This window comes from Clarias gariepinus, chromosome 4 (assembly GCF_024256425.1).
Source record: "Clarias gariepinus isolate MV-2021 ecotype Netherlands chromosome 4, CGAR_prim_01v2, whole genome shotgun sequence".
Lineage (NCBI taxonomy): Eukaryota > Metazoa > Chordata > Actinopteri > Siluriformes > Clariidae > Clarias > Clarias gariepinus.
In genome coordinates, this window is record NC_071103.1 from 33,656,488 (window position 1) to 33,675,281 (window position 18,794).

Sequence of the window (18,794 nt, forward strand, 5' to 3'; positions counted from 1 at the left end):
TTTGGAGAATATTGATGGTTTATTGCAGGTATGTTGTTTACATGAGAAAATCTGTGTTACAAGTTAAACAAAAATTCCAATAAACAATCATATTTGAATTTAAATAGTTTCATTGTCTTGAGTTTACATGAATTATTTACATTTACATATCCAAAAAGTTTCAGTCTTTTAATTGTGATTAATCGCGATTAATTGCAAAAATTTTTGCAATTAATTAGTTAATTTTTTTTTAATCGATTGACAGCACTAATATATATATATATATATATATATATATATATATATATATATATATATTTATTTATTTATTTTTTTGAGTTTTAGCTAAACTCTTCATTATGGGAATCACATTGACCATGTTTTTTGTGTCTGTACTAATTGTTAGTACATTCCTGATGTAGTAAAGACGAAATCTGAGATCTCGGATTCTGAGAGCTTTGTTAGTTGTATTTCGCCTAAAAGTTGCGCACCTTCGGCTCGCAGATGTACTGTAAATTTAAAGTGTGTTTGTAGCTTGAGAGAACACATGATGCTTCTGCAGTCTATCAGAGTGCTGTAGTGACATCATTTCAGCTTCAAAGCTGAGTGTCAGCCGGCAGAAGAGAGAGAGAGAGAGAGAGAGAGAGAGAGATGGGGAACGCGGGCGAGGGGGAGGACGGCACTAGGCCGTTTCACATGAATACACAACTCTATTGAGAGCAGCTTCAGACGACCCTCAGTTCTGTCACGGCTCCCACACATCTTCAGATCTGCGGGGAGAAATCCTCAGCGTGATACTAATACTGTGTGTGTGTGTGTGTGTGTGTGTGTGTGTATCCTCTCACTGTTTTAGAGTTCAACTTTGCTGGTTTAAAGTCTTCTTAGGGCTCATAGGGATGGCAGAAGATAAAAATAGAAGCTTCTGCCATATCCATGCTGAGCTCCACGAGGTGGACTATCACCTTTGACCTTTTTGGGCTGCGTGCACAGCGGGACCGTCTCTGTTAACTTCTGGGAACAGTCACAGAAGTTAATGTAACTGAAGCAGTGTTTCTGATGAAAAAAAAGAAAGAAAATAAAATAATTGTACGCTCCAGCACAACGAAATTTGCTGTTTTAAGCAAAAGCTGCCGGATATTCCGTCTCTGAATTGATTGGTTAAGAAGCGGGTTTTTCTTGCTCTGGCTGTAGTAATTGAGCTGCTTAGATATCGACCCCCGTCTTATGTGTTGCACGTAACTGAGAAATTGCTCCACGGTGCGGTAACAGACCTGGATAAGCAGTTGCATTAGGACCCACGTTAACTTCGAGGTGATGGATCGACTGCAGCCTACATGTACCCCAGGACTGCAAGGAAGAAAAAAAAACAAAAAGAAGCATTGATGTAAGGAGAACTGCTGTGCTAAAAGGCTTCCTGACACGCTCACATCTGTGTGCTTAGGATCAAGGCTAAACACTCGACTAGTACATGCGTATTACATCAGCTACCTTCATGCAAATCGAGATCTGTGACTCAAACATATTTTTTATAGCTGAAGCGTGTGTTCTCAATTCATAAGTACAATTCTAGGAATGGGTCATTAAGTGGCAAATCATCCAATTTCCAGGAAAGTTCCCTGGTGACCAGCTCAGATTTTGATTAACAAACTTGCCAAAATGAACCTTATTCGGAGTAATGGAGACCCCTAAATTTCCATCGAAAAAATTCTTTTTATTTCCAGGAGTTATGGCAGCTTTTAATTTCAGGCGTCACACACTCTTTCTGCGCTCATGAATCATGTCGACGATTTGTAAGGGGCCATTTCTTCATTTCTAAACAAGATGGGAAGCTGAAAATTGCTATCCTGGCTTACCTGGAGACAATATGACATCAACAATGTTCAGGGGTAGCTCAGTGGTTAAGGCATTGGACTACGGTTCGGAAGGTCTGAGGTTCGAATCCCACGACCATCAAGTTGCCCCTGTTGGGCCCGTGAGCCTCTCAACTGCTGAGATGTTCCACAAGATAAAAAAGTCATTCTGGATAAGGACATATTATTATTATTATTATTATTTTGGTTCTTTCAGTTGACAACGTGAACTAACTATCTCTAAAATTTTAACTTTTTTTCTGATTAGTCTCACTAAGTAGTGGTTTTCTTAGAGCCACACAGCTGTTTAGTCCTAATCATAAAGTTTTTGTTGCATTGTATGTGGGGTAATGCTCTTACTTTCACTGTTAATCACAGCTGTAATTTCTAGTTCTAGTCTGGGAAATGATAATAATAGTAGTGGTTAACACTGTCGACTTGCACCTCAATGTTCCAGGTTCAATTCCCACCTCAAGTCTGTGTGCGTGGAGTTCTCCTTGTTCTTGGCGGCGGGTTTTCCTCCAGGTTCTTCGGTTTCCTCTTGACGTTTCCAAATTGTCCGTAGTGCATGTGTGTACTGTACAGGTATGTGTGTACGTGTGTGTGTGCCCTGCTGTGGACCTTGTGCCCTAAGTCTTCTGGAATAGGCCCCTGCCCCCCCTGCATCCCCGTATAGTATAGAAGATAGATGAATGAATAAATAATAAATATGATACGACTTCACCGAACCTTTAATTCATCTCTGATCACAATCATTCATGATTTTTTTTTTTCTAAACCATATGTTGCACAGTTCTCGAATCCAGTCTTTTCAGTATTTTCTGTACTTGATGCAGGGTGATTATGTGAACCTTTTGAAACTGTGGCTTTCTTTTGTCCAGGCTGTATTTAGGAATGCACTAATTCTTTAAATATGGTCATGCGGATGACATGATGGCTCAGGAACTGTGAGTGTGTGACAGGGAATCTTACCTGTATCAGCAGAATTCTCCTTATAGCTCAGTAACCATGTCTCAGTCGTAAGGATTTTATTCGAATTGAAATAAGAGTTTAAAACTTATTTCTGTACACCTCTCTACATTTTATACACAAATATATTTATTTATTGGTAAAGATACAAAGTAGACTATTCATATCCCCGACATATTCTAACACAGTAAACTGTAGAATTCATTTTATCTAGTCTGAAATAATTTCCCAGACTTTTTGACATCACAACAGCAGTGACTAGTGAATATATTAGTCTATGCAACCAGCTATTAGGAAAAAAAAATCACATTATGATCATTTATTTATTTATTCGTTGCACTGGCACCAAAAACTTTTACTTTCTGAGTTTTTTTCCTGTTCCAGAAAGATGTCATGCAGATTCATTGTTAATTAGGACAAGTCACCAGACCTGTGGTACCACGAGTCAGCGTTTCCATTTACCTGGATTCAAACTGCCTGCTTGTTTTGCTACTCATTTTCATGGTATGTTCCCATTTGATCACCCAATGAAACAGATTAAATTTGCATTTGAATAATGCCGTCCAAAGGGAAGAAGGCAGATTCAGTTCAGTGATGCAGTACATCCAGACATTTCTCTCCTGGTATTTTAGATGGAAAGACCTAGAAGCACTTCCCTGTTAGTATAAATAAATATTCTAAAGTCAAAAACCACTTATAAAAAAGTTATTAAAAAAAAAAATCTTTCTTATAGTACGTTGATGCAGTTGGTGTCTCACAGCTTCAGGGTTCTGGGGTTCAGTCCAGGGTTCAGTCCAGGGTTCTGGACTTTTCTTTGTGAGTTCCCTCTGTATAGTCAAAATGTCTCTTTCCTTCCAAAAAACATGTCTGTATGTCAGTTGGCTACACTACAGCCTAACGCACTAATGCTCATAAGCACTACACCCTTATAAACGAATGGGTATGTGATGATTTTAGATAGACAGTATGCTCTATAACTGTGATCAGAATCCTTCGCAAACATGGCCAGGATCCTTTATAACCATGCCGAGGTTCCTTTATAAATGTGATCAGGATCCACCAAAAACATGACTAGGATGCTTTATAACCTTGCCGAGGATCCTTTATAATTGTAACTAGGATTCTCCATAATGATAACCAGGATCTTTCATACCTGTGGCCAGGATCCTCCATAACTGTGATCAGGATCCTCCATAACCGTGATCACGATCGGGATCCTTCTTAACCATGACCCAGATCCTCCATAATGGTAACCAGGATCCTTTGTAATGGTAACTAGAATCCTCTATAACAATATCCAAGAATCTCCAAAATAGTAACCAGATCCTTTATATCAGTGGCCAGGATTCTCCTTTATGCTGAGCGGCATCCTCCATAACCGTGGCCATCATCCTACATAATTGTGATCAGAATTTTCCATAATGGTAACTAGGTTTCTCTATAATGGTAACCAGGATCCCTTATAACCAATGCCAGGATCCTTCACAACCATGGCGAGGATGCTCCATTACTGTTGCCAGGATTCTTCATTACCGTGAACAGGATCCTCCCTAGCAGTACCCAGGATTCTCCATAATAATAACCAGGATTTTCCATAGCTGTAAGCAGGATCCTCCATAACCATGATCAGTATCCTCCATAACAAGTAACTAGGATTGTCTATAACAGTGATGAGGATTTTACATAATAGTAAACAGGGTTTCCCATAACACTGTCCAGGATGTGATTTGGCTTAAAAATGGTGACATGATGGGATTAGAATGATAACAAACTCTGTTAACATTAACCCCATATGACCTGACTTGTCTGTATAGTATACCTAACATTTGAATAGGCCAGTGAGAATTTTAATCAGCCCTTTGAAGGGATCCAAACCATGTGCCATGCTAGCAAAACTAGAAACTACAGCACCCTGTTGACAGATATCAGAGCCTGTAGTGCGGTGATCAGTGCTCATGTGGAAAGTGTGAATAACCATCGGAAGGGGGGGGGGGGCGTTACAGGAGCACCACTGGCCAGATATTATTTTGGTGCTGAGTCATTCTCAGCACAGCAGTGACACTGACATGGTGCTGCTGGTAGGAGTGTACCCCAAGATTCAACGAGGTAGACTAACAAGGCAGGAGTGCCTAAGAAAGTGCTGCTGAAACACATGTACCTCTTGGACTCCACACACTTTTACTTTAGTGTCACTGCTGCGCTGAAAATAAACCAGCACTCATGTCTCATCTACTCACCGGGGGTAATCTTTCGGAAGGATGGAGCGCGTTGCTCCGGCACACTTCTAGACTCTTGTAGAAGTGATGCTAATGCACGCGCCTTTGCGGCTGGCTGTTTTGGGCTGGGTAACTTGTTGACTTGGATGCAAACAAACACGGGTATGCATGTTTTTGGTCGCTGTGACAGGCTTCATCTTGGTGGCTGCGCTGAGATGCGATGTGACACGAGGACGGTGAAGAAGCGAGTGTATTATCCTAGAATTATTGCAAGAGAGCAGAGAGCATGAGCAGCCCTCGCTTCACTCATAAACCCTGCAGAGTGAGTGTGTGACAGACAGAGTGAATGAAACTCTTATATCCATATGCAACGTACCATATACTATAACGCTCTGAGAATTTTATATTAAGCATACGTAAGCATCTCCTCTTACAGTACGTCCTGTGTATAAGAGTTCGGTTGGGCTGGAAAACAACGAATGGAAGAAGAAGTGTCTCGCCACTCTGAGGATCCTGGCTGTAGCCCGCTGTGCTGCAATGCCACTGCAATGCAACACTCTTTCTCCTTTGTGTCTAACACTTTTCACATCACTCTTTGCTGTCACTCTGTGTGCCCATGTACATTAAACAGAAATGTGCCACTGGTTTCATGTTATGTACTTGAGGAAGGTTATAAGTGATAAGTGAGTCTGTTGTATACAGTATTTCCTTATTCTAAAACATACAGTAAAATATTGTTTGTTCAGCTTGGATAAAACCTGCTGCCTTCGAGTATAAACTCTGAGATTAAAAACAAGTTAGGAGAAATAAGGTAGCGGAGTGAAAGAGATGATGGCGCAAACGGGATTACCTGTACCCCATATGATCCAAATAATGGACTGAGAGACGGGCAGAGAAACTAACAACGTTTATCGCTGATTTGATAAAACTTTTTTTTTCCCCTTCTTCTTTTCTTTTTATCTCCAGTTCAGATTGATTTACGCTTCCTTTCACCTGTATATGAAGTTTGATGGATACTAAACCTCTTTCTGCAACGTGTAATTTGTGCCTGCCGGCAAAGACGACCTTTTCAGCAAGCGTTTCTCCGTTTCTCTGTTGTGAGTGCGTGAAATCTCTCTTTCTCTCTCTCTCGGTATGCATCCATTAGCCCTCTTACGTCTTCACTTACCCCACCTCCACCTTTCAGATCAGAATGCAGACGTTGGATGAGTCAGGCACCTCCTGGAGCGTCAGATTGGAGGAACTATAGTAGTTTGAGTTACACGAGTTTTAAAATATGCCTGACATACAGTACTGCGTTTTCATTATGGTTTTACTTGGCGTGCAGTAGAAAGGTCATAGAAAGTTGTTGGGAAAAGTGGGAATAATGGAAATACCCAAGGCGTAAAATGATGTGAAGGGGCTAGAACTAAAAATGTGCTTTTTTTGTAAAGCGATAAGTATAGGGCAGGTGGTTAAGGTGTTTGACTGCTGATCCGGAGGTTCCCGCTTCGAGCCCTGATGCCGCCAGGCTGCCACTATTGAACCCTTGAGCAAGGTCCTTCACCCCCAAGTGCTCAATCGGGTGTCGAACTGACAACCCGACCATGTTGGTAACTGCCAAAGAAGTTACAGATATATCTCCAGGGTGGGGTGTATCCGACGCCCAATGTGCCGGATTCCATGTCGACAGACCCCTTTCACCTTTATGTGACTAACCAAGACAGAGGAAATATGTAGAACCCTAATTTGGGGGCAATTCCCAAGTTTCCAATATTAATTTGTTCTTCCACGTAATGAAGCAGGGGCCACACCTTATTCATTTACATTTAGGCATTTGGCAGACGACTTGCATTTTTTATCTCATTATACATCTGAGCAGTTGAGGGTTAAGGGCCTTGCTCAAGAGCCCAACAGTGGCAACTTCAAATTCAAATTCAAATTTTATTTGTCACATACACAAACATACACAGTACGAAATGTAGTGAAATGCATTATACGACTGCCGTTGACCCTAAAAGAGAGTTAAATTTTACAAATAAGAAATAAATATGAATAAAAGAAATACGATAGAAATTAAATAAAAAAATTAAATTAAACTAGGAAAAATAGAACTAAAAATAAAAATAGAAATGTGCTAGGAAAAAAATAGAACTAGAAATAAAAATAGAAATATGATGTACAAAATAGAAATATACTGTGCAAATTGAAATATACTGTACGGTGTGTGCAAATGTGCATAGAGCAAAGTGTCTTAGTGCAGAGGTTATTAAAGTGTCTTTGTGCACTGGTCCAGGATGTAAACGTAAAACTGTAAAATGTAGTGTAGTTGTGAAGGTAGGTGTGCAAGGTTATTAAAGTGTCTTTGTGCAATGGTCCAGGATGTAACGTACGACATGTAGTGTATATATGAAGGAAGGTGTAATTGTCCATAGTGTTCATGGATGTAAGAAGATTGATGGATTTGACCAATTATGAAAATATTGTGTAGTTCTGCATAGTGGTGTGGTTGTGGTTGAGAGACCTTATCGCCTGCGGGAAGAAGCTCCTCCTCAGTCTCTCTGTGTTGGCCTTCAAGGAGCGGAATCGCTTCCCAGACCGCAACAGAGTAAACAGTCCGTTATTGGGGTGGCTGAGGTCCTTCACGATCTTCCTGGCCTTGGTCAAGCACCGCTTGCTGTAAATCGATTGCAGGTCAGGGAGCTCGATGCGGATGATGCGCTCAGCTGATCGCACCACCCTCTGTAGAGCTCGTCTGTCCTGCATGGTGCTGTTCCCGAACCAGGTCGTGATATTTCCCGTCAGGATGCTCTCGATGGTGCAGGAGTAGAAGTTCCTGAGCACCTTGGAGGGCAGTCTAAAGTCTCTCAAGCGTCTGAGGTGGTAGAGACGCTGTCGGGTCTTTTTTACCACGGTGTTGATGTGACAGGACCATGCCAGGTCCTGCGTGATGTGAACACCGAGGTATCTGAAGCTGTCCACTCTCTCCACTGGGCTCCTGTTGATGACGGGGGTCTGGTAGTTCCTCACCTGCTTTGTACTAAAGTCCACTATCAGCTCCTTTGTCTTACTGACGTTCAGGAGGAGATTGTTTCTCTGGCACCAGTTCTCCAGATTTCCAACCTCCTCCAGGTAGGCCGTCTCATCGTTGTTCGTGATCAGGCCCACCACAACAGTGTCGTCAGCAAACTTGATGATGGTGGTGGAGCTGGTAGTGGCCACGCAGTCGTGGGTGTGCAGAGAGTACAGCAGGGGGCTCAGAACACAACCCTGGGGGGCTCCAGTGCTGAGAGTGAGGGAGGCTGAGACATGTCCGCCCATCCTTACTGCCTGTGGTCTGCCAGTTAGGAAGTTGGAGATCCACTGACACATAGATGAGCTGAGTCCCAGGTGCTCCAGCTTGGTGGTAAGTGTGGAGGGAATTATGGTATTAAATGCAGAACTGTAGTCGATGAAGAGCATTTTCACATAATTCCCCCTTCGAGTGTCCAGGTGAGTGAGAGATGTATGGAGGAGATGAGAGATTGCATCGTCCGTGGAACGGTTTGGACGATAAGCAAACTGTAGTGGGTCGAGTGTGTCTGGTAGTGAAGAGATGATGAAGTCTCTGACCAGGCGTTCAAAGCACTTCATCACTACTGAAGTGAGGGCTACAGGGCGATAATCATTGAGGGAAGCAGGATGAGGTTTCTTTGGGACAGAAACAATAATGGACTCTTTGAAGCATGTGGGGATCACCGACTGAGATAAAGAGATGTTGAATATCTCAGTGAACACAGGTGCTAGCTGGTCTGCGCAGGCTTTGAGAATACGGCCTGAGATGCCGTCTGGTCCTGCTGCTTTCCTGGTGTTCACTCTCTTGAAGGCTCTCCTCACGTCATGCTCGGTGATGATGAATGCGCTTCCGGTGGCAGTGACTTCCTGTCTGCAGCCGTTAGCGCCGCTAGCATTAGCATCGCTAGCGTCCTTAGCTGCTGCCTCGAAGCGAGCATAGAAAGTGTTCAGCTCGTCTGCCAGAGACACGTCTGCGTTTATCATACCGGATGTTGGTGCTTTATAATCCATTATTGTCCTTAGTCCCTGCCACAGGCTCCTAGAGTCACTCTGTTGGAGTTGTGACTCTAGTTTCCTCCCGTAGCGATGCTTCGCCTTGTGCTTCGCCAACTTGGTGGTTGTGGGGTTTGAACCTGGGATCTTCTGAACCGTAGTCCAATGCCTTTACCACTGAGCTACCCCTGGCCTCCACCTGCTTAATCAGTTATTCATTGTTGTTGTTATTTGGAATAGAAACTTGCATCCTTTTTGCACATGAGAGAAAGCCTTCTGGCATGTTTAGATTCATATATTTTTTTCATATCTCCTGATACTCAGGGGATCACTGAGTAAACATCTGTAACAGATATCCCTGAACTCTTACAGTACATGACTAACACGGAATGGACGTTATCAATCTTTAATATCCTCGAGCCTTGACCACCCTATATCATTTAGGTTTTTATTTTCGATTTATAATTCGAGACTTGTAAATCAATACTCAGTCAGTGTTTCAGAATAATTCCGTGTTTCTTTTCTTCTCTTGTTTCACTGAGCGTTGTTGAGAAACTAGCGGAGGTGGATGTCCATTTTTATTGCTGAACTCCTACGCCAGTGCAAAGTGTCAAGATGGCAGAAACGACTAAAATAGCACACAGCCTTAATTTAAAATGTGCCTTGATGGACCTTGACTCCCACAAAAACACACACACACACAAGAGGCATCTTAGTATTCAAAGCGATTGTGAAATAAATGTACAATTTGTACTTTGTAAACTAAATGAACAAGTAACAAACATGAGCTTGAGATTTTTCTCTCATTATCTTGTCTGAATGTCAGCGGGATTCGAGAACTATGGAAACTGGATTTTACTCACAAGCACATAATTCACAGCCGCGAGTGCGTTTCTTGCAAGAGTGCTTATTATAAAAACGTTTAAAAGAGATTGATGTTAATAAATCCATTGTAGGTTTCTTCATTAAGAGATAATGCTGCCTTCACCTACATCTTGTAACTCGGGTTTTATGACCTCGAGCCAGGATTAATTAACATACGGACACGTTACATGATTAAATCCATGACATTCACCCTGCACGCTTGTGAAGATTACACAATTAATATTTACATTAGTCGTAAGTAGGCGGCACGGTGGTGCATTGTGGCCCCGCGCCTCCAGGGTCAAGGGTTTGATTCCCGTCTCAGGTCTGTGTGCGCATGGAGTTTGGATGTTTTCTCCATGCTTGATGGGTTTCCTCCGGGTGTTATGGTTTCCTCCCACAGTTCAAAGACTGAAAAAGCGGATTAGGTTAAGTGTGTTCCCTTGTGTGTGTTTTATATTGTTTCCCTGTCCAGGGTGTACCTACCCCACCTTGTCTCCTGGGATAGACACCAGTTCCCCTGTGACTCTGTATACAGGATAAAGACAATAAAGGAAAGAAGATGAATAGAATGAGAATTATTTTTTTTCCTCTCGCAGCTGAAATGCTCAGATGTCAGAAATGACGTAACTGAACTGGTTGGAGTTACTGTTTAATGAACCCACAGTTTCTATTTAATCCATCTGTTATTTACTGTAATATTTATTCCATCCATTATTTACTATAATATGTTTAATTCAATACGTAAACACACACCAGACAAATCGCGCATACTCCAAAGCAAACCTGAATAATAAAGCAGGTCTGTCAGTAAACAAATTTAGTTCTAATCATCTTTGCGTAGTTTGCTTAGCCATGTATTACCACTTTTTAAATACTGTTTTTTAAAATTAGCTTCCAAATATATTAAAAATATATAAAATTTTCATATAACAGTTCTAATTCTAAATAACCCGTTTTCTTTTACAGACTCACTCCCCAGCCATGAGGCCTTACTGTCGAAACATTCACAAATCCCTGTCTATCCTTAAACTCCTGGAACCCATCCCCTACCGATGGCCAGTCACCTGCCTCAGGTCTCGTACATCTACACTATCTCAGAGACTTTACCTCTCCACCCAAACACACTCCTCCTCCCAGCCACAAATCAGCCCAGAGTCGGTAGAAGTTCTCGGCCGTATCTATCCGAGAGATGACATGACCAACGTGACGCCTAAAATTCTTTCCATGGTGGGACGTCAGCTTCACAACCAGACTCATCATCCGCTGTGGATCATTAAAGAACGGATAAAAGAGCATTTTTACCGTTCGTACACAAGCCGAACAGGAACGCCGATCTTTTCCGTCCATGACAACCTCAGCCCGGTTGTGACGGTGGAGCAGAACTTTGACAGCCTTCTCATCCCCAAAGACCACGCGAGTCGGAAAAAGGGTGACAACTACTACCTGAACCAGACGCACATGCTGCGCGCGCACACCTCCGCCCACCAGAGGGAGCTAGTGCTCTCCGGGCTCGACCGCTTCCTGGTAGCTGGGGACGTCTACAGGAGGGACGAGATCGACGCAAGTCACTATCCCGTCTTTCACCAGATGGAGGGAGTGCGACTTTTTACCAACCATGAGGTCAGGACATGGCATCTCGACTTAAGTTTTGAGAGAAAACAGTTTATCAATCAATCAATCAATCAATCAATCATATTAAAGGTGTAGAACAAGATACTTTTAAAAACTTGCTCAGTCAATTTTTCTCCCTATAACACTAAACCTAGTCATGTTTTCTCCCTAACTTGATGAGTACACACTTCACGTACTTTCTTTTATCGCTGAAATGCTAAATCATTAAAACACAGCATATATCTTCTTCGGCCTTGGAAAACAAATCAAAGCTCTGAAACCTTTTGTTTAAAAAAAATATTGGTTTATCAGAAACTTCCTGCTAAAGCATTCACACCTCTTGATTAGGCTCTCAGTTTCTCATACATATTCTGTAACCGTGCTCAGCGGCGAAAAAACTAAACTAACTTTAATTCTTGAAATCAGGTGGTGTAATAACAGTAGGAATCATAAGTAGGATTGGAATACGAATAGCATACAGTGATTGTAGGCCTAGACGTTTTGCAGTATATTAAAACAAACCTGGTTTGTTTCACCCTTTTTTTTTGCCTAGTTTGTCATCTGCTAATTCTAACCCCTAGAGAGGGTGCAGGTTAACACGGGTCTGTTCAATCTGCTTCACATGGAGCATCACGGGGCATCAGAGGGCACCGTAACGCCCTCGGAGGAATCCAGAGGATTGGCTAGTGGCACAGCTAGGATTAAAAAATGTTTTGCATTTTGGCAAACCCTTTTCTCCTGCACGCATCAAGATGATTTAAACTCAAATTTCCCATTTTCTTAATTATGTCAATGCCATGATTTTCCTACACACTCATAATTATCACAGAACTCACAACCTACAGTATATTTATTGCAAACCCAACATGGGAACAACTAAGAACTACACCATGACTGTTGTATGAAAGTAATCAAGGTCAGGTTGATGCCAGGCAAACACCTGAAAGTTTTCCAATACGAGCATGTCCCAAAATGTATTATTTCCAAAACTAGCAATTTGGCCAAAACATGGTTATTCATGCTAAGAAATGTCTCACCTAGGTGAAAAAGTGATAACACCATCATATAACACCATTTTTTATAATACTTAATGCTTCTTATTTCCTGATCATTGCTTCCTTATTTGTAAATATGCATAGACATTTAAAAACAGGTAAAAAGAAACACATTTGCTAAATACAATTTCATGCATGTTCATGTAGTGTCTTATTTAAACTTATTTAAATTAATATGTTTTAATGATCTTAATTGTCATTTAGATGAAACTTGGCCAATTTAGATTTCAGATGAAAAGAAATAAACCTTAAAGTATATTATAATTTTTTTTTAAGATATTACAACATAATTTGACATGGTTACGGACCCTACAGATTATTTCCTCTTTAAACTTTTAAGCTCAAGCAAGGCACTGATGTAGCCTTGGAATGCTAATGGTATACAATATGTGTTAACAATAATAATTGGGAATTACAAAAAAGCAATTTTAACTGAATAAACTATAGTTTTCTATGGTTTATGGCCACATCACATAAGGTGTGTTTAATTTGGAGCATTTAAACAAAACCATGGTTATTAGTAATTTGTAGAAAAAAAATCCAGTTTAGTATGCTTTTAGAAGCTTACACTAATTTTAAAATCAATGCACTTAAAGAAATATGAATAATTAGAGTTTTTTAATCATTATTGTTTGAAGGGAGACAGTATAACGATGAGGCTTATATAAAATCATCTCTCCAGAACGGCTGAAGTTAGCAACTTGAATATTTTTTTTAGAGAAGCAGGATTGGTCATGTGATAAATTTTACTTTTAAACAATTGAAACTTTTTTTTATGTTAAATAGCATGTTTTAACATCTCAAAACTGCACACAGTGGTAGCTCAGTCGTTAGGGTCATCAGGCTACTTGTTGATAATTTGTGAGTTCAAATCCCACCACCATCACCAAGCTGAGACCAAACCATTGAGCCTTAACCCTCACCTGCACTGTTGTGTCCTGTCTTATTTGTAAGTCACTTTGATTCAAAGAATCAGGAAAATGAATGTAAGCAATAAGCGCATTCATATAAACCTGTGATTTTTTTCTCTGTACCGAGAAGTACAGTTACAGTTACTGTTCCAAAATATGAATCAACCAATCAGATTAGAGGATTCACAGCACTATGGATGTATTTATGTTTATTGTATGGTTCGCCACGCAAAGACTTTGATGTCTTTTCTTTGATGTTGGATAGTTGTTTGCGCAAGTAGAGAATGGAGAGGACCTGTCGCTCTTTGAGCGCAGCAGTCGCCGCACGCCGCAGAAGCAGGAGACTCATACCCTGGAGGCCGTGAAGCTGGTGGAGTTCAACCTGAAACACACCCTCACACAGCTCATCAGGCACCTCTTCGGGGAAGGTAGCAGTCCCTTTAGTGTTCGCGCTTCGTTTCGGTCTACATCTGTGTTTGTTTTTTAATTTTTATTCTGCCCTCCTGCAGAGCTGGAGATCCGCTGGGTGGAGTGCTACTTCCCCTTTACTCATCCCTCCTTTGAAATGGAGGTGCGTTTTCAGGGCGATTGGCTGGAGGTGCTGGGATGTGGTGTGATGGAGCAGGAGCTGCTGCACTCAGGTGCTTATTCACACCCAAAACACACACACACACACACACACACACACACACATACACACACATACACACACACAAGGGCATATGCTTACATCTAAACCCTGCTGTTCTTCCCGATTCTGCACTTTGGTTGTGTTTTGTTTTGCTGATCTGCAGTGTGTGAATCCTCGAGGACATAACAGTGTAAAAATGAGCACTTCATGACCAGAAGTAGCATTAAATTGTGTCCTTGATTTATTTCTAAATTGCACACAGGCACCATTGCATAGATCATCGCATTACTATTTCCCTCATTACAGCATGAGCACATGCGAGCACCTGAGGCATCATCAGTGCACTATAGAAAAAGGGGACCAGTTTTAGGAATTACCTAAAAAATAACCCGTTAAGGAACAACATTGTGCTAAAACAAATGGTCAGTGTCCCATGCTGAATATTTCATTCCTGTTTACTGTGTTAAGTACAGCGTGCATTTGTCCGACCGATTTTTGATGATGTGTTGCTTTTACAGTAGCTGTTGAGCTGCTGTCAGTTTTGGGTCAAAGACTACTACTGAATCTGCAGCATGCGCATCAGTTTCGCCCTAAGGAACCTTATTGGTGACAAGAGGGAGCGTTTTAAACCCCAGCTAGAGAAATAGGACACTCTGTGACCTTGTGGGTTTCAGAAGCTTTTACAAATAAGGATGCAAAACCGCAAGTGCTTTATTTGTGACCGGGAAGAAGTAGATCATCTGTCTAGAATTGTGTTTATTAAAGCTTTAAAAAAAAAAAAAAAAAATGGGACGGGTCCTGCCCATCAGAGCATGACTCCACTGGACCTCTGGTTGCGTCCTGGTGTCTGGCACCAGGACACACGTGGATCCTTTGGGTGTTTAGATGGATCAGACTTACTTCTCCAGACATACTTGTCCACAGTAGGCTGTGGTGCACTGGGTGTTCTGGTGCCTTTCTATCATGGCCAGTATTCACTGTTCTGTGGGATCGGACTAGACGGGCTAGGCTTTGGTTCAGAAGCAGGCATGGGTGAGCCTTGGGAGCCAATGATCCTGTCATGAGTTTACTGGTATATAACTAATAATCAAAGTTAATGTGTTAATCGTATGGTTGATTGGTGTATAGGAAATATTGATTTTTATTACACAATAAGGTATATACAGTACAGGGCCCTTCTAATATAATGAAATGGTGAATTATACAGTTTTGCTGGCAGATATGCTTACATCTGATTACCCTTCAGTCAGTCAGGAACACTTACTGTAGGCAACAGTAAAACTCACAAACTGAAACAGAACAGACTGGAAGAACATCACATAATCTACAACTGTCCACTTATACTATAACTAACTATCTATTGGCAATTTTACTATCATAAGGTGATTTAATTTGATAGATAGTATTTTAATAGAATAAGATGCTCTTATGACTAAAGAATAAATGACACTGGTACTGTACATGTTGGTCCTATTGTTCTTGGAAGTAAATCTGTGCTGTGATCATAAGATGGTCCGTGGACACTCTTATCTGGAAGGAGACCTTGGCTGTCGAAACGCTGAGAACCTTTGCCCTGAATGCAGAGCTTTCTGTAGATCTGTCCACATAACGATTAACTTCATCAATCAGAACATTCTTTGGGAAACCCGTAATGCTTTTGTTTCACTCTCAGTAACCCTTTCTGGCAGCACAATGTTCTTTCAATCCTAGTGCTTTTAAAAAACAAGAGGCAAATGTCAGACCTCAGGGACAGGGCATGAAGCCTTCCTGCCTCTGCCAGTAGATGGCGGTGTTGTGCAGCTCTGTGTATTAATACCCTCCTACTGCAGATGGAATTTTTCAGCGTTAGAGCTCTCGGAGACATCCGTTCTCACAGGGAGGGCGTGGGTGGATACGCTCAGCTGCCCAGACAAGACTCTTCTCTCTGGGGACGAGTTCAGGATGAGCGTCCTGTCCCCCCCGCCACCGCCCTCCCACCCTCCCTGGTGTCGTCTCCTCCCTTCCACTTAACACACTGCTCTGCGCTCCTCACTCCACACTGAGCCTGTCCATGTTAACCATCACATTAGTCTCCACAGCCGGCAGCTGGACAGCAGACCCAGGCCACTAAATGCGCAGCGGCTAGTCATCAATAGTGCATCCCCAAGCCACCATTACAGAGACGTAGAGCTGATAGCACGGCATTAGGAAAATCATGTGGATGAATTAGGATGCCAGTGCTCTATGGTGTCCTCAATGTATTGTATTTTTAATGCTGCTAGGCGTTCTGCTGTCAATAATTGATAGCTTTTCTATCTGAAAGCCTCACGAGGCCTCTGTCTTTCTTTTTTCCCCCTTTCTATTTTTAGCACTTAATTTCTTCATGTGCTCCAGAACAGGTCACTATCAAACATGTTGATTCTTAAAAAGCAAGCTTTGACCTGAAACACATGAAATACGCGGTACCTTTAGCTTTACCGTCCAAATTCCCTGTAGCGTTATTTCTACAACTTCATACAATGTCACAATATTTATTGTTGTCCAAAGTTGTATTAATTTTTTGATGAAAAAAAATTAACCACTCGTCCCAATCTTCTGGATAGCACATCCTCAAGACTATCACTAGTGTTAAGGTCAAGAAGATTCTTCATCCTCGCAGAATCACTCTCACAATTTAAACCTGATGATAACGTCAGGAAAGAAAAAACAATCAATAGATGTGATAACCTGGTCATTCAGGTCATCAGCTGACTTCATTTTATTGCCACATAACGTTGCTGACCGACTTTAGGGGCACCGGTGGCTCAGTGTGTTAGGGCTCTGAGTTACTGATCATAAGGTTGCTGGTTCAAACCCTAGCTCCACCAGGTTGCTGCTGTTGGGTCCTTCATCGAGGCCCTTAACCCTGTCCGCTCCTGGGGCGCCATATAATGTCTGACCCTGTGCTTTGACCACCAGCGTACTAACAAGATGCTGGGAAATATAAAGAATTTCACTGTGCAGTATAAGGAATAAAGGCAGAACTTTTAGAACTGAAGCAACCCGAGATCATAACACTAGAGGCTTGTACTAGGCACTATGCATGATGGGGGCATCGCTTCATGCGCTTCCCTTCTTACCCTGACGCGCCCATCGCTCTGGAATAGGGTCGATCCAATGTAGAATTTGTAGGGCGAGTAAATGTTGAACACAAAGCCATTGAATCCATTTAAGCACTGTTACACAGTCGAGACTTAGCTTGGCTAGTTAGCAAGATACAAGATCGTGAGTGGCATGAGAAGATGGATTACTATGAAAGTTGATGCTTTGGAGCTGTTTGACTCGAGTACGCCGATGCTGAGAGGACAAAGCTGGACAGACTAAAACGCTAAAGTGCTGCTGCATCACTTTTCTGAGTTAGCAAAGAAGCGAGGGCTAAATCGCATCGGCACCTCTGTCATCATTTATTCAAACAGCATTGTGGCTTATGTAGGAAATTTTTTATATATAAAAAAAAAAAAAGACCAATTTGTCAATGACGCCAACTCAGAATTGCATTACAGTATAAATCTTGGACGTCACTGAAGATCATGCGTTAATTATAAAGATTAATATGCAGATTGTTCAGTTCCCCCCCCCCCTCCTATAAGCCTAGAATTGCAGGTGTCAGCATGACTGCTGCGAAAATTGAGTCCTGATTTGCGTCATCACATTTTCAACCCTGGGTACATCTGCATAAAGTCATATTTAGTCCTGCTTGAACAACCCCACTAGAAGTCTAAATGTGTGTGTGTTTTGGTCCCTCCTCTGTCTGCCATGAATACAGATCAGTGTCGTGGCATCTCTGGTGCTCTAGCCTGGATATGTATTCAATCAGCGCTTTAGCCCTCTGTACACACAACTGAAGTGCTTCTGCATATATGCAACTGAATAAACAACGGCCTTCTGTCCGGAGACAGCTGTCAACAGACCACTTGTCCTGCACCACACTGTCTGTGTAAGCATGTGTGTGAGAACAGAGTCTTTGTCCATGTCGCAAAATGTTTCTATTAGGCATCTGCGACAGGCCTGCACTACTGGCTATGAATGGGTAAAATTCAGATAATTGGCCGCTCACCGCAAATACATTTTCAAGAATTAAGCAGGTTTATGATCCAGATGTGCATGCATGCACAGCTGCTAATTCATCACCCCAGCCAGGATGTGCTAGTAGTTAGGATCTTTGCCGGTGGGCACGGTTGTCCGAGGTAAAACAGGTGATTATGTTTAATGAGCATAATACGATGAGCGCTTTGGGTATGAGGGGTCAGTAAATGGGAGCGCCTTTGGATTTCAACAGGATACAATATCGATTTAATTCAAAGGGCTGCTGGGAGAATGTTAAATATGAAGACGCGGACAGATTCTGTGCAGGTTCAGATAGGGTTGTTCCTGGGGAGAGGAGGCGGGGGTGCTGGAGTATTTCCCAGGAGACTTTGGGCACGAGACAGGGTACACCCTGGACATTCTGCCGATCCATTGCAGGGCACACACATACACACTTACACACCATAGGCAATTTGGAAACATCAATTAAACACCCTAACCTGCATGTCTTTGGACTGTGGGAGGAAACCATAGTATTCGGAGGAAACCCACCAAGCACAGGGAGATCACATCTGGATGCTAACTTCATGCACATAGACTTCAAGGCGGGAATCGAACCTGGACCCTGGAGGTTT

At 42.0% G+C, this 18,794-nt stretch overlaps 1 protein-coding gene across 3 annotated transcripts in view; it reads left to right on the forward strand.

Annotated features, from left to right (window-relative positions):
• Positions 1-18,794, forward strand: part of fars2 (phenylalanyl-tRNA synthetase 2, mitochondrial) — a 165,393-nt gene that overhangs the window by 40,972 nt on the left and 105,627 nt on the right. For 2 of the 3 annotated variants that reach the window (XM_053493643.1, XM_053493644.1), the window contains exons 2-4: positions 10,874-11,527; positions 13,750-13,912; positions 13,994-14,125. In XM_053493643.1, coding sequence (XP_053349618.1) covers positions 10,889-11,527; positions 13,750-13,912; positions 13,994-14,125 — 934 coding nt within the window. In that variant the 5' untranslated portion in view covers positions 10,874-10,888. Of the gene's footprint in view, positions 1-3,282; positions 3,303-10,873; positions 11,528-13,749; positions 13,913-13,993; positions 14,126-18,794 lie in introns of those variants that run through there. The other variant, XM_053493642.1, reaches the window with a different exon arrangement.